Below are 17,729 nucleotides of genomic sequence, written 5' to 3' on the forward strand. Positions count from 1 at the left end.
GAGACTACTCATTGTGATGAAATGCTTTGAGAGGTTGGTCATGGCAAGAATTAACTCCTGCCTAAGCCAGGACCTGGACCTGCTAAAATTTGCCTACCATCATAACAGGTCTACTGTGGATGCAATCTCATTGATTCTCCACTTGGCCTTGGATCACCTGGACAACAGCAATACTTATATCAGGATGCTGTTCATTGATTACAGCTCGGCATTCAGCATCATCCCTTCAGTACTAATGAACAAATTTCAAAACCTCTCTCTGCAACTGAATCCTTGACTTTCTCACCAGGAGACCACAGTCAGACAATCAACACAGGTGCACCTTAAGGATGCTTACACAGCCCACTGTTCTACTTTCCCTGCATTCAAAAATGTGTGATTGGGCACAGCTTAAATGCCATTCCCAAATTTGCCAATTAAACCACTGTTATTGGCAGAATGCCAGATGGCAACAAGGAGGAATACAGGAGTGAGACAGGCTGGTTGGCTGAGTGATGCTGCAACAACAATAATGCATTCAATGTCAGCAAAACCAAGGAATTAATTGTGGACTTCAGAAAATGAAATGGAACACTAGTCATTATTGAAGAGTCAATGGTGGAAAGGGTGAGTAGTTTCAAGTTGCTGGATGTTGAGGACCAATCTTGGGCCCAACACATGAATGCAATCACGAAGAAGGCAGAAGGCATACTTGTGTTTATACTTCACTAGGGGCTTGAGAAAATTTGATATATCAGCAAAAACTACATATGTACAGTGGACAGCATACTACTTCTAAGGAGGCTACATTGTGCAGAATCAAAAGAGGCTGCAGAGCATTGGAGACTCAGCCTATCATGGGCACTACCCTCCCTACCATCTTAAAAAGGCAGAGCCTCAAGAAGGGAGCATTTGCCATTAAGGATCCTCGACATCCGGAACATACCCTCGACTCATTACTACAATCAGACAGGAGGTACAGCAGCTTGAGGATGAACACTCAATGTTTTTGGAACAGCATCTTCCTCTACACCATCATACTTCTTAATGACCCTTGAACCATGAATGCCACGTCATTATTCCTCTATTGCACGATTTATTTACTGTATTTTTATTAGTGTTTTTATGTTGTGCACTGTACTGCTGCCCCAAAACAACAAATCTTGCAATATATGGCAGTAATAATAAACCTGATTCCGCTTCTGGTTCTGAAATTAACAAGTTCTGTGTTGAATCTTGGAAGCTGCAATTTGTCTAGACTGAAGTTAAAAGTGCTACGCCTCAAGCATACCTTGCACTTCAATGGACTGGTGTGAGTAGATAGATCTGAGTAGGAGTGGAATGAAAGGCAACTGGAAGCTGGACAACACACCTACAGACCAAATAGTCACCCAACCTGTGTTACATTTTTCCCCAAGTAGAGTAGACTGTGATGCGAACACCATATGCAGTACACTAAACTGGAGGAAGTACATATGAACCACTTTTGCACCTGGTGGAAGTCTTTAGGTATTCTTGGTGAGAAGGGAAGAAATAAAATGGCAGCTTCTTTAATCCATTGTGCTTGCATGGAAAAGTATCACACAATACTTTTAGGTGTTGGCAAGGATGATCTTTCACTCTCTTCTTCCCCTCACTCACCCTCTCCTTGTCTTGAGTAGAGTCCTGCCCAAATTGCACAAAAATGAGGGATAACAAATTATCTTCCCATGTTTGCTCAATCTCCTGAGTGATGTATGGTATCTCCTTTTGATTTTTCCCTACAAGGGCATCATATCACCTACCATGATGGCCACTCTCACTATACCTTCAACTGGCTATATGTAGCTGAAGTTGACCCATCATAAAGCTAACAATGTCAAAGGACCTTTTTCATCCTTAAAGAAAGACTGATTCTCAACCCTTTACCAAGCATTTAAAGAGAAAATATAGAAGATGAGAAACAAGAATGAAAAGCATGAATTAAAATAGTTTATTAAAATCAGATCTTATATCAAGAGTTACAGTACCTACCTCATCTGCATCTGTAGCTGACAGTTGCAATATTCTAAATCCATCCCCAATGTTTTCTTCAATGATGAGATCCAGTGCATCAGTTGGAAACAAAGGAGGGTTGTCATTGATATCCTGAAGAGTTATTTCCACCTGAAAAATCAAATAAACCAATTAACAAACAGTTGGAGATGAGGGCATATTTAAGTTCTAATCAGTTCAAACTGCAGCTCTCAAAACATGCCACTTCTGTGTCCAGATCATAAAAGTAAATTCATCCAAGGGCCACAGTGTCATGGAGCATATTACTTGTAAAATATGGAGAAACTGAAATGTATATAAAATACAGTAATGGCGCAGAATGGAATATCAAAGAGAAAAACTGTTTGTAAAGCATTTGACTTAAAACAATTCTTTCAAATCCAAGGTGAGATGGCTATGTAATAAAAATTAACAGTTTAAAATAAGCTGCAAGCTGAATACTGCCTTATATTCCACAGTTGCCCTTCATTCCATTAAATTGACAAGTCACTCTGATGGCTAAAGGGTCAGAGAGGCTTTACTAGAAAATGCAGTAACAGAAATTTCTGAGTAGATGGGGTATGAACTGAGCTATCAGGCCAACAATTGCAATTTTACTTTCAGCACAGCAGACAAGGGCTATATAGCATGAAGCAGATCACAAAGGTCCTTCATAATATCCTGAATGTGACATTTGACACAAAGCTTAGATGAATCTTCTCTGCAATCTCCATCAGCACAGGTTCACCACAAGGCTGTGTGCTTAGCCCCCTGCTCTAGTCACTTTACACTTATGACTGTGTGGGCTAAGCACAACTCCAATGCCATATTGAAGTTTGCTGACAACACCACTAATGTAGGCTGACTCAGAGGTGGTGATGAATCAGCATGTAGGAAGGAGACTGAAAATCTGGCTGAAAGGTGCAACAACACAACCTCTTGCTCAATGCCAACAAGACCAAGGAGATGATTATTGACTTCAGGAGAAGGAAACCAAAGCTCCATAAGCCAGTTCTCATTGGGGGATCAGAAGTGGAGAGGGTCAACAATTTATAATTCCTTGGTGTTATAATTTCAGAGGACCTGTCTCGGGCCCAGCACATAAGTGCAATTACAAGGAGAGCACAGTAGCACCTCTACTTCTTTAGGAATTTGAGAAGCTTCAGAATGACATCTATAACTTTGACTAACTTCTATACATGTGTGGTGTGGAGTATATTGACTGGCTGCATCATGGCCAGGTACGGAAACACCAATGTCCTGGAACAGAAAAGCCTACAAAACATAGTGGAAGCCCAATCCATCTACACATAGTATTGTCACAGGAAAGCAGCATCCATCATCGGGGACTCCCTTCACCCAGGTCATGTGTCCTCACTGCTGCCAGGTTTAGGAACAGTTATTACCCCTCAGCTATCAGGATCCTAAATCAGAGGGGATAACTTCACTTGTTCCCCATCACGGAACTGTACCCACAAACTATGGACTCATTTTCAAGGCTTCCTCATCTAATGTTCTTGATATTTGTTGCTTATTTTATTATTATTAATAATAATAATATTTCCCTTTTTTCTTTCTTTGTATTTTTACACTGATTGTCCGCCCTATTGGTGTGATATTTCACATAAATCTCAGGGTTGTATATGATGACATACAGTATATGTAGTCTGATCATACATTTACTTTGAACTTTGAATGTCTCTAACTTCACATTTGTCGCAAAATGGCAGAAAGGAGACAAAATTATGCTCTGTTGGACCCTAAGAATATATTTTTATAACAGCTGTGTAACTGAATGGACTACTCATGTTCTGAACTTCTTACAGCATTATAATCTGTGAAAGTTTGAAGACAGTGGAGAGATCTGATCTCACACCTATTAGAAGCTTGGCTCAGCCTGCTTGGCTCAATTCACATCTAGTTGCAATCCCAACAGCTGTTAGAAACCAGAAAGTCATTTCACTTTTTATCCAAAACATTGAAGAGAAACATTCAATATATTGTGTCAGTCTATCAGCCAGAAGTTAGATTGCTGTAAAATGCCAATTGCTACTGGGTGGATCATAAGCTGTAAAGCAGCATTAAAAATGCAGAAAGATGAAATGTTAATTTGAAACCAAATGTTACATAATGTGCCCAGTTTTAACTTGAAATTTAATAATCTACTCCAAGATTCCAGCTTTTAACTGAATCTTCAGAAATATATTGTAAAGCCAGTTACCATGAAATTTCATGGTACATCAGTGCATGAGGTTACCTCAGATATATTTAGACTTTGCCACCAAGTATCATTCTATTATTTATTCAAGTTGTTGTGACATTTGAAGACCTTGACTATTCTACAAGAATGATTTTAATAAATTCCCATACAATGCTAAACCCAATCTTAGAATCTAAACAACTATATTTTTCTGACGCCTTTTTATTTACAGACATTGGAAGATAAATGGACACAGCAAAGTCAAAACCTAAACAAAGATGATTGGCATTAGCTCGTTTTTCTGCTTTCATGTATCACAGCAAATCTGTCAAACTTATGGAAACCTAGTCTTCAAAACAAAGCAAATTCCTTTCTTCATGATTATCATAGAAGCAGCAGCTGTCTTCTTTCCATCCTGACAATACTTTGACACAAAGCTTTTCCCATGAGGCTAAGAAATGTTCCAACATCAAAGACCACCAAGCAGGAATAAAATGCACTTCTATAACCAAGCATAAGACGAGCATTCATCCAACTGCTAATAAAATTGAGATCAGAAGTTTGCCAGATTGATTTAGTTATGCTCTTTCTAAATATTCCACTTAATGTATTATAAATCCTATGTGTTTTACAACTTAAGCTTTCCCAGCCAAGTTAAATTTAAATTAGTTCAGCCCAAAAGCCAAACAAACAGTGAACTTGGAAACCATAGGAAAGCTGATTGCTGCATTTTTATTATAAAGTGAACCCGGTAAATATTTATAAATTTTGAAAGGTTACACAACTGGAAAAATTGTTCAGCTATGGCTAAACTGAACAAACTTTGTCTTCCTTTGACAGAACATCAGACATTATGGCGATAAAAAGATGATGAGCCAGCCAGCCAACTGTCAAATCATTCCTTTAGGATATGGTCATAGGTAGGATTAGTAAGAGGTTGAACAGTTGCTGTTGATCCAGTGCTTTAGGAAATGCTCTACCACTGGGTAGGCTCCCTCGTGCATATGGATAGTCCAATATTCATGAATCCATATTATAGAAACTAAGTGAGAGTGTGATACAGTAGTGTATATTATACTTTGCCTTTGCTATGATTTGATTAAGTTTCAAGCACTGGAAGCATGATGACACTTGTGGGCTGCTCAGCACAATCCTCACTGATTTAATTTGACTAAAACAATGCATTTCACTCTGTTTTGATGTACATATGACAAATAAAGCTAAAACTATAAAAACATAACCACATCGTTGATGAATTGATCAAAGACAGTATTATTAATGCATCCAGCTAATTATTTAATTCCCTTCCTCTCATTTCAGTCTTGCCAAGACTTGACCTAAAGCAGACTGCGTATCACTGTCTTTGTTCCAAGAAAGAACACTACTATTTAGACTGAAGCTGTTAAGGAGCAGTGCTTAATAAGTATTAAGCTACGACTGCCGAGCTGCTGCATCGGCATTAGCTTTAATTTGAAAGTTCAAATTAATGGTTCTGTTGGTCCAGGATTTTTTTTTCTTTTATTTCTGCTCAGTTCCTATTAAAAGTCAGTGAACTGCTGATCCACTCTCCAGGCACTTGATCCATAACCACACATCCCTATTAGCCCAAAGAAAATGGACCCAGCAGAAAAAGAACGGCTGAGCTTGGCCCTGATCTTCATTGACCAGGTAGGAGAGAAGTTACATTTGGTTGAGCCTCTGTTGGGAGAAGTGACTCAAGCAGTGTGACAGATACTCTCAGAATAATAAGCCAATACAGACCAAAGTTTGTGGAGAAGAAACTAAATTCAGTAGAGGCTGGGTTGACTGACATTGTCTTAAGAAATGTGACGGCAACTTTCAGAAAGGTAAGCCCAGTCCCAGCTAGAACAATAGGTGTCAACCCTTACAGCAAGTCTGGCAACTCACCACAGACAGCGGAATCAGGGTGGCATTGACTGCTGCTCTCACCGTCATGGTTCAGCAACTTACTACCAACAGCCAGAATCAGGTGACAGCCACTACCGCTGTTGCTGCCACAATTCATCAGCCTTTATCCATTCGAGTTCCATTCTCAGCATCTCTCAGATCCTACTCTTCAAAAGCCTCATCAACCTCAGCCACTAAGGCCCCAACTCTCATAACTACATCTGGACCAAAATTGAGTTTTCCTCCTCCAGACAAATACTCCGGTGACCCTGATGGCTGCAGGAGTTTTATTACCCAGTGTGAGCTGACTTTCTAAACTTAGCCTGGTCAGTTTGGTGATGATGCTTGTAAACTGCCATACATGGTGAATCTCTTAGATGGACCCCTACTCAGCCTGTTCAACAGTTAACGGTTTATGTGAACATGGATCCCCTGCAGCACAGTCATTTAAATTTTTTTTGTCAAGTTCAAGAGAAATTTTGTTCTAGTATGGGGGCAGGAGACTGCCCACCTTTCCTGGACCAGTGCTAATATAGAGAGACGGTGAAGGACTAAGCGGTAAAGTTCCACAAGTTTGCAGTGGAGAGGGAGTGGAATGAGAGAACCCTTATTATTGCCTTCCAGCGGGGACTAAGCAGAGGGGTCTAGCACAAGATTGTAGTGCATGATGAGCAAGACAGCCTTAATGACCCATTTAATCTACTGATTTGAACTGACAACCAGGCAACCAAGTGGCGCAGAGAACGAAAACCCCAAGCCACTGCTTAGATAACCTCTCCCACACCACCCAGTACACAGTTTGTGGAGGAACCTATGTAGGTGGGATGCATACACCTATCTCAGTGCAGGGTCAGTGTTGGAGAGCAGGTTCCTGCTTCTATTATGGCAATCCAGGACACTTCCAAGCTTCATATCCTAAGCGCCCTGTAAAGAGGATACCCATCAGCGGGAAGGTGAGTTCTGATGGGTCGGTTCTGCCTGCAAATATTTGTCCCTAATTGTGTAATGCTCCGAGTTTCCTTGTCATGGGGGTCTCAGACACATGAGCATCAGGCATTTACCAACTCTGGGGCAGCTGGGAACCCCATGGATTCCCATCATCCAAGCCTTAACGTCAATATTTTCTTTTGAAAGATGGCGCAGGTAAGATCCACCTTTCCACAGAAGCTCTCAACTTGTGCTAGAAGGAACCATACTGAACAGCTCTCCTATCTGGTTGATTCTCCTGAACAGCTGCTGGCGTTTGACCTTCCTCGTTTATCCTGACCCAACCCATGGATTGATTAGTCCCTAAAGGCACTCCAAGAGTGGGGTCTGGCATGTCTATCTACCTGTCTGGGTCCAGCTTAAGCCACTGTTCGTGAATCCCCTCCTGTGTCAACTGCTAGTGTGGTCCTGTCTGGCATTCCAGCAGAATATGCTGACCTTCTTGACATGTTCATTAGAAAGACTGCCAACTCTGGGCCTCCACACCAGCCATACAAATCACTACTGACCTCTTACTCGGTACTAGTCCTCCTTGGGCCAATTCTTTTCCCTGACTCATCCTGGAACAGTGGCCATGGAAGAATACATCAAAGAGGCATGGGCCTTAGGATTCATCCATCCATCAACCTCACCAGGAAGGGTGGGCTTCTTATTTTGTAAAGAAAAAGGATGAGCGTAGTGTCCGCCAGAGAAAGCAGGATCTCCCAGTGGCCACACATTTTAATTCCATGTCCCATTCCTATTCTGATATGTCTATCCGTGGCCTCCTCTACTGTCAAGATGAAGCCACACTGAGGTTGGAGGAACAACACCTTATATACCAGCTGGGTAGCCTCCAACCTGATGGCATGAACATTGACTTCTCTAACTTCCGTTAATGCCCCTCCCCTTCTTACCCCATCCCTGATATATTTAGGTTTTTTTTCTCTCTCTGCCCATCACTCTGCCTGTTCTCCATCTCCCTCTGGTGCTCCCCTCCCCCTTTCTTTCTCTCTAGGCCTCCCATCCCATGATCCTTTCCCTTCTCTAGCTCTGTATTCCTTTTGCCAATCACCTGTCTGGCTCTCAGCTTCACCCCACCCCCTCCAGTCTTCTCCTATCAGTTCGCATTTTCCCCTCCCCCTCCTACTTTCAAATCTCTTACTATCTTTCCTTTTAGTTAGTCCTGAAGAAGGGTCTCGGCCCGAAACGTCGACAGCACTTCTCCCTATAGATGCTGCCTGGCCTGCTGCGTTCCACCAGCATTTTGTGTGTGTTGCTAGTCATTGTGAAGAAATGCTTCTGAGAGTTGCATTTAACAGTAAACTAGCACGCAAGGAAAATGTGGTGGTTGCGGTCTTGAATAGTTGGTAATTCATGCTTACAAACCACTACTGCTCATGTGAACAGATGTACAATTTCTCAGACGCTTTTATACTTTCCATTACATAATAGAAGGCAAAGGATTGTTTTGTGGAGACTCAGGAATCTGAGGATATTGAAATCTGGAGCAAAAATCAAACTGCTGGAGCATCGCAGTGGTTTGAGCAGCATCTGTTTGGAGAAATCCTGCCACAGACTTGTTTCTTGGTTGCCCTTTGGACCTTTGCATTTTTCACTGTTTTACAGACTCTTACTTTCAAGTATCATGAAGATATATTCTTACAATATCCAGGCACCACCACAAAATCTAAGATGCTGAACAAAGAAAAAGAAAAGCCTTAATATAGTACATTCTTTGATTATTTGGGCGCTTGATGTGAATGTCAATTCTTCATTGAAAGGATTGCATGGTGTTCAGCCACATAAATAATACAATATTCGTACCCATTAATTCACACAGATTGATAAATATTGCTTAGTGATTTCTTCTTATGATACCAACATTGCATCACAGTTGCACCTATATATGATTTCATAATAATATTGTATTATTTCCTTATTGTATAAATTCATATTTGGTAAGAAAACAATTCTACGACATGTGCTGTTTTCCACAATTCCTTACAGCTAATGAAATAATTCTGAACTGTAGCTCCTGTATGAACTGAACATAATTTATGAGATTACAACCCTACTGTCATTAAATTTTAATCACCTTACTGCTGTCTTGATAAATGGTTCAATGGGAGCTGATATTACAAACAAATGGGTGAAGGCTGCTGAACTCAGATGGAAAGGGACAATGGCTGCTCAGTATTTGGATCTGTCAATAAAAATGTACTCCCATGCTGTGCCACAGTAGGACACATAACAATTATATTTTATTAGTAATAGATCTGCAAACCAGACACCATTTTTCTGCAATATGTTGTACCTTTTGACCTTGAATATTGTTTTGTTTTCATGGTCCATTCCCCTTCACTATTCTACCTCTGGGTGGCATTTTAATGTTTGCTACATTCTTCTATCCCCAAACCACACATCAAGAAATGCCACACTTCCTGTATTTGTCCATCGTTTTAACAGTTGCTGCTGCACACTATTTTCAGATATACTGCACATTAAGTGTAGGTCTCTCATTATCAAAAAAAAACCCTTTTCAGAATGTGATTCTTGTTATAGCATGATTTTAATACCGCATGTAAGCAAGATGTACTGCATTGTAAACCTCATTTTACCTTCCTGTGTCAACAGTGACGGGGAACATATTATAGAATAACCTTCTCAGTAAAATTATAGACCTAGAGATTCTGTAGGGGTTCTGCAAATTGCTGGTAAAACCATAATTCCACTGGGATTATGCCAATGTCCCTCTGAAACGTAAATTTAACTGTATTCAGCCACATAACATGGTAATGTCATAATATCACAGTTATCTATGGGCTCCTTTCCACAGGGTGAACTCCTAGGAATCTGTAAATGTTCCATCTGGCAGCAGTTAGGAACGCACCATACAATGAATCATGAAAGCATACCTATTCCTTGCCACCCAAGCATTTCAAACTTAGGAATTACAATCTCTTCCACTGCACAGCACATATTATGTGATGCCAAGTGAATGCTTTTATGCTAATACATCTTATCGTAATTTAAATTTTTTTTCCATTTGTTCACTTAGTGCCAGCACTAATCTGTCTTGTCAGGAGCAGCATAACAATTAAATGAAGGGTAAAACTCAATTTCCTTGCTTAAAAATGCATCTAATTTCCAAACTTACAAAGGCCCTCCACTCGCCCAATATGACAGTTCTTTTTCCCATGTCCTGATCTATCCATCACGTGGCCTCACTGAGTGAATGTGCTAATGAGTGCCAAAGAAAAGCTTGTCTTTTATCTGTGTGTCTATGCCCAAATCCATTACTCACAGAACCCCTGCAACCAGTGGACTGTTGAAACTTTTACCTATCAGTCCAGGCTTTGTTCAGACTCGGGCCTACTGGTGAAAGGACAGTGTTCAATCCAAGCTCCATCCACTCCTGGCTAACACATTTGAAGAGGATAAATGCACATTATGAAATGTGGCTAGATCAGTCTTATTTTCAAAACATCAAACAGAAAATAGCGCTTCAGCATGGCCAAATTTTGATTAATGAAAATATTTCTGTCCCCAGGAAACAATTTTTTTCAGAACATTAATAGTAATCAAGTGAAAATAATATTTTTAGAAATATATCTCCCTTAAATAAATAAGTCAAACAAAAGAGATGATGATTGTGAAAAAAATCTTTCATTAACTTGTTACTGTGTTGAGGCAGCCCTTGTATACTCTGTATACAAGAGTATACTCTGTCAGATATCGTTATTAGTAATTTCATAACAGCAATTCTCTCCAGGAATAATTCTGAAGCAGGTACCAATCAAGATTAAACAAATGGAAATTTCTCATAATGATTTTGATCACAATTGGTACAGATGTTGATGGCTAACAAGCTAAATAAAATCTTGAAAATGTATTCTGTCTTAGGGATTTATATACTGGATCAAATGACATGTGTGTCTTACATTGGTACTGTGACATAGCATATATTTCAGTTCACATGCGGCTAGCTTAATAAGTATACATAAATTAGAAAACAAGATATATGGAATATTGATGTAACTAAGAGGACAAGGTTCAAATGTGGACAATTTTGTTTGAACTGAAGCATTTTTCTCTGATGTCCAGAGAAAGTGAAAATAGGACCAATGTTGTGAGTGAAGATAATTCACTCAGAATCCATGGATTTTTACAGCTTTATAATAAACACACATCCATCTTCCAAACATAAGGTAGTACAAATTTTATGTAAATATACAATAAAGAAATAAAAACTATGTCGTTAAACTATTAAGCTGTGCTGCTATTCTGACAAAAGGAATTTCAAATTGAGTATCACGGTACTGTTAATGCTGGTTGTTTTATACATTAGATTTTAATTTTAATTTTTTCTTATACAAAAACAATGAATATTTTGGTTTTCCACCTCTCATGACATCCATGACTTATTGAACTGTTTATGTGCTATATTGAAGAATTACATTAAAGATTTATAGTGATATTTTTCTAAGGACTCCAAGGCTTGGTGGGTCAAGTGTGTGATTCGGCTGTCTATTCCAAAGGACAAATATAAGCAGAGAGATATAAGCAAATAAGAGAGATATAAACTATTTCTCTCTCACACTTTTACACAGATGTATTAGTGATTGTTTTTATATGGAAAAACCAAAACAATCACCCTCAGTAAAACTTGGTCATTATTTCTGTTTGAAAAGTCACTAATATATGTCTTAGGTCCAGAAATCAACTTTAGCCTTACAGGTAACCTGGGCAGTGTAGATGAAATACCTTTGCTTATAAAATTCTGGGAATATATATCAGTGGAAATCTAGTAAAATTTAAAATGTAACAGCCGTCAGACAAGGGTTGCTACAGGGGCATCATCAGAAAGTATGTGAATTTAATTTTTGCTTGTTTGTGAAACACTGAAAATCACAAACACAATACTGTGTACAGCTGCAAATCATTTGCCAGAATACAACAAAACATATTTAGCCATTTTGGTATTTCCCCATCTCTATTAGCAAAGATAGTGGAACACAAACAAAATACATTAATAAATTAATAAAACCTTTATGTATCACATTCATTCAAGTAATTCTGTCATCAGGCATAAAGAGGATTCCCTCAGAATCATTCACTCATAAGTAAAAGCAATTCTTCTTGTAAGAAATAAACCCCAGGTGCAGTACTGTGCAAAAGTATTGTGTGTGTGTGTGTGTGTGTGTGTGTGTGTGTGTGTGTGTGTGTGTGTGTGTGTGTGTGTGTGTGTGTGTGTGTGTGTGTGTGTGTGTGTGTGTGTGTGTGTGTGAGAGAGTTTGCTCAGTACTACAGATAATGTCTCATTTTGACAGCAGTAAGGTTTGATAGTACATTTGATCATTCATAATTTAGCTCAGTGTGTGAATTTTTAACATGATTACAATGTTCTGAACAGCTGAAATTTATTCTATGACTGAGAAGCTATGCTACCAACATCAATTTAACTTGACCATAACTAGAAACAGTGGAAAACAATAAAATTAACAAAATTAGATAAGTTTAAAATATTTATATTTTTGTGAAATTAAGCATTCCTGTTAGTTGACTCTCGCTTTAGCAAACATCAATAAATACCTTCAAATACAAACTGAATTAATCCTCTGGTTTACTAAATGGGTGAATACCGTGCAATCAGGCAGAAAACACAGTTTTATTACTGCAAAAGAAATTAGTTGTATTAATTTAGATGAGCAATGTCTAATATTTTCTGTCTAATTTACATGAAAACCTACAGATTAGGAGCAGGGGCAAATTATTTGAATCCTTGAACTTCTCTATCATAACTCTTCTGACTGTAACCTCAGTCTAATCACCATAACCTTTCACCTACTTCTTTAAGGAATTGATCTGGCAATGCTTGAAAGTATTCAGACTCTGCTTCCACCACCCTTTGAGGAAGAGAGTTCCAAAGACTGACAACCATCTGAAAACAAAAGGAAAATTCATATTAGGTCAGTCTTAAACATTTTAAACACTATTGCCTAGTTCTAGATTCTGACACAAAGGGAAACATCCTCTCCCCTTCTATCCCCATCAAGGCCCCTTAAGATCTTGTAAGCTTCAATTTAAGAGCTGCTAGCTTAGAGAAAGGTAACACTACAATGAACTGAACCAACTAAAAAGTAAATGTATGGATTACTGAACAAAAAATTTATCCTCTAACCCTTTGTTCACATAAATGAGGCCAGCATCAACCAGACACAACTACCTAGAAAGTATAGAGTGTGGCAGTACCTGTTCGCTCTGTATCAAAGGGTGATGCCCCTGAAAACATGTAAAATTCCCTCATCAACAGCCAGCAGGATGGATGCGATAGTCAACTCATACATCCGGAAACGGCTGGGGCTGCCTCGGTGTTTCTCGACACCGGCCTCTTTGGGAAGAACATGGTGCAGCTGCCACTGAGATCCATCAGCCTGGGGTACAAGCAGGAGAAAACCCGACTGACTGATGTGCTGAGGGAGTCCAGTGACCCAATCCATACCGGCCATAAATGGGGAGCTCAAACTGAAATAGCCCAGGCCATCAGCAGGCTAGAGCACCAAGAGGCTGTCAGCAGAGTCCAGGCTGGACATGCAGTACAAACTTGGCTGTAAGAAGGCAGCACATTTCTGATCCAAGGCCTCAAAGAAAGAGAGGAAAGCCAAGGTGGTGGAGGAGCTGACAGGAACAAAGCAGGAGCACTACAGGGTGAAGGCAGTGGCACAAGGCCTGCAGGGAAGATGGACAACATGGGAGGGCACCATAAACAGCTGGTCTGACCTGTGGAAGTTCCCACAAGCCAGACTCTGCTTCTTGAGGATAACCTATGATACTTTGCCCTGCCCCCTAAATCTTCTCCAGTAGCTCGGGAGTAAGGATAGCTGCCCCCATGGATACCACTAATGCCAACCTCTAACACATTCTGGCAGGATACAAGACTGCATTGACTCAAGGGCTCTACAGATGATGGCACGATCAGGTCCTAAAGAAGCTGATGGAGATCCTGGAGACCGGCAGGCGGGTGCAAGAAGCGGCCTTTCCCCAGCAGGACGATAACTCATCCCATTTGTTAAGGCTGGTAAGAGCGCTGAATGCACCCACCCAAGAGCTCCTTCAGGCCTCCTCTCGACAGGCAAGAAGTGGAACATGAGGGCAGACAGCTACAGTTTCTCACGGAAATCACCACCACATCTCTCCACTGTGGTTCATGGCTGCCAACAAAGTCCTCCTTATTGAGTTAACCATCCCATGGGAGGAAGGAGTGGAGGCTGCGCATGAGCAGAAGAAGCTGAAGTACTCAGACATGGCAGCTGAGCATAAGGAAGCAGGCTGGAGGACCATCATCTACCCTGTGGAGGTAGGATGCCGGGGCTCTGTCGGTGCATCGACAACAAGGTTACTCCATGATATGGCAGTGACTGGAGCGAGCCTCAGGAGGGCCACCAGGGAGTTGCCTGAAGAGGCAGAAATGGGCAGCTTTTGGCTGTGGCTAAGGAGGAAGGACAGAAATTGGGAGACCGACTAGCCCCACTGAAGACTGCAAGGGGTGACAGGGAGATGTCCCTGGCACTGCTCTGCCACCAGGAGATGTACTGGGGCTAAGGGAATGAAACATTAATGAGCTGTGGTCCCTGGTTGATGACCCTGCAGCTGACCTAAGGGCACTTTTGAAGGTGCGGCAGGCAGCAAAGGCAAGCAGGAAACGTCTTCCTATAAATCTCATAACAACCAAGGATTTTGATTACTTTAAATAAGTCTCTATTAGCTTTGCACAATGTGATAGAGCAAGATTTGCCCATTCCTCCTTACAAAATTGCTCAAGCTGTGCCAGGTTAGTTGGGGGGGGGGGGGGAAGGGGGGCTGACAGTTGACGGCAATCTTGAGGTCTTGCCAAAGAAGTTCGATTATTTTAAGGTCCGAACTCTGACTCAAGGACATCAATTTTCTTAATTTGAAGCCACTCCATGGTTGCTTTGGCAGTGTGCTTTGGATCAATATTGTGCTGAAAGACAAAATTCCTCCCCAGTTTAAGCTTTCTGGCAGAGGATCTCTCCAGGATCTCTCTGTATTTAGCAGCATTCGTTTTGCCGTCAATCCTGACCAGACTTACAGAATGTGCAGCCACGAACTTCATCTTCAGTTGCAGCAACTGACTTCTGCAGCTCATTCAGAGTAACTATTGGTGTCATAGTAGCCTCTCTTGCAAGTACCACTCTTCTCTGGCAACTAAGTTTTGAGGGACGGCCTGACCTAGGTAGCGTGGCTGTGGTTTCATATTTTTTCCACTTTTTCACTATGGACTGCACTGAGTTCTGAGGTATGTTTAGTGCCTTTGAGACAGTCTCATAACCTTCCTCAGATTTGTGCCTCTCTATTATCTTTTCCCTGACTTTCCTTGAATGCTCTTTTGTCATCATTTTGATTTGGTCTGTTGAAAATCTACCATACTTTTGTACCTTGCAGAGAGAGGGGGTATTGATTCATGTGATCCTCCAATTTTCTAAATCAACAAACTGGATAAGTTGGTAAGGTAATATACAATATTGCATTTGAGGAAAACGTAGTAATTACTAGGGGAATGAACACTTTTTCAGACTCACAATTTTGGTTTTTAATTTTTAGTAAATTGTTGGCAGGTTATGGAATTTTTCTTTTGCATTGACAAATGCACCATGTTTTGTAGATTAGCTCAAAATCCTACTTCAATATATTTTACATTTAGAAAATTAAGAAAGTAAAATTGTTAAAATAGCTGTGGGTGCTGAATAAGTTTTCAAGGTACTGTAGATTAGTTATCTTGCTGTTTGTCAGAGATCGGCTGTGTTATTCAGAATGTTAATTCCAGATTAAAATGTAGGGTCTGGTAAGTTAGCTGACCTCAGGTTGTGTTATGGTAGGGGGTTTACAATTGGACTCAGTACCTCCTAGCTTAGTAGAAAAAGAATACAGATAGTCTTACTATTTCTTATATATTGTACATAGGTTATACCAGCATTATTTGGGAGGGGGTTGTGGGAAAGACAGAGTTGCATTCCTGAAAATAGCTATATCAAGATTATCTGTAACATGATGTCACATCATCTGCAAATTAATCAAGAAGTGAAAATTGAAAAAATTGTCTTTATTCATTCACTTTTTCTACATTATTTATGTAAGAGTGATTTTAAGCTGTGTTCAATATTATAAGAACATTGCTTGAGACTATTTTCACTCTTCAGTGAATGATTTCCATTTTTTGAATGACATTCATTGCAAAGATTGATAGGGATAGTTTCAAGAGTAGCTTGTACGAATGAAAATATATCCTTACAAAAAACAATAATATTGAAATTGAATAAACACATTGTTAGGAATTGCCTGAGATTGTTTGTCCGTAGTCTAGAACTTTACTCAAACTTCCCTGGGTTCTACATCTAACATACACATAAAGGAAAAGGGCCCCTTCTTTTCAACAGTTGATAAGAATCCTAAATCAAGAAATATCTTTTCACCTCTCTCCACTGCACGGAATGTAAATGCATGGCACACTGTTACCCCTAACTGGGCCCTTAATAGGACCTAAGTAGACCAATTTAGGCCAGCTGTTTATACTGAAAGGTCCTGAAAGTGATACTGAGTCTTTCTGATTTTATTTAGAAGTAGATTCCTAGCAGACCATTGATGATTGTACTCATGCCAGAATTTACTGCATGGAAATTTTGGGCATTTATACTATCAGATCCAAATCAAACCAATTAAAAAATAGAATGCACCATTTTCAATATAAAATAAAATTGCTAGGGGTCATTTAAAAAAGATTGCTATGGATACAGAAAAAGCAGTTTGTGTAAATATACAGTTAATACTAACTATTTGCATTATTACTAATACTGGGGATGTGTGTTGCGACATTTAAGAAGAATTCACAAAGTCTATTTTGTTGCCTCTGCTAGCAGTTACAAATAACATTTCTAGGAGTTAGTTCTAACATTATACAATTGACTGTTTCAGAAGACTTAGTGTTCTTTTAAAACTACAGCAAAAATTGAATAGCGGCTGTGAATTTGCTATGTTCAATGAAACATTAGCAGTGATCTTGTTATTGGCATAGAACTATTTGAATTCAAAGGATTTGACATTGGTGAAGTGCATTTTGGCATATTTTGCAATGCATGCTATCACATGCACAATTATCAGGTCATGACAATACTATGACAGCATTATGCTGCTTTTGCATTTGGTTTCTCTTCAATCATTCATCAATCAAGAAATGAAGTCCTATAGACCTTTATATCAGTGTTCTTATGAATATAACTGATAAGATTCATTAAAAAAAAGGGTGCTTGTTTCACCAATGCTTATGTGCAGTACACTAGAAGTCTGTATTTCTATACAACAGAAGAATAAAGACAAAACAAAACATAGTCAATTCAGTCAATCTAGCTCTACCTATTATTCTTCAGAGGATCCAGAATGTTCACAAACTTCTGCCTTCATAAGTTAACTGCATTTCAGAAGTTGCAATATTACACAAACTCATCTTATCTTGCATGGAATCCATGCTGTTCTCTATTTACCCTGGAGCTTACATACATTATCTCATGGACCAGGCAAAATGCATATACTGTACTCCAGACCCCATGAAATCTCATTGCATCATATAAATTATGAACAAGAAAAT

The 17,729-nt window shown here is 39.7% G+C and overlaps 1 protein-coding gene across 2 annotated transcripts in view; it reads right to left on the bottom strand.

The window, feature by feature from the left end:
- fat4 (FAT atypical cadherin 4) overlaps window positions 1–17,729 on the bottom strand; it is a 363,521-nt gene that overhangs the window by 187,549 nt on the left and 158,243 nt on the right. For both annotated transcript variants that reach the window (XM_073042814.1, XM_073042815.1), the window contains exon 3: window positions 1,993–2,124. In XM_073042814.1, coding sequence (XP_072898915.1) covers window positions 1,993–2,124 — 132 coding nt within the window. The remainder of the gene's footprint in view (window positions 1–1,992; window positions 2,125–17,729) is intronic.

This window comes from Hemitrygon akajei, chromosome 4 (assembly GCF_048418815.1).
Source record: "Hemitrygon akajei chromosome 4, sHemAka1.3, whole genome shotgun sequence".
NCBI lineage: Eukaryota > Metazoa > Chordata > Chondrichthyes > Myliobatiformes > Dasyatidae > Hemitrygon > Hemitrygon akajei.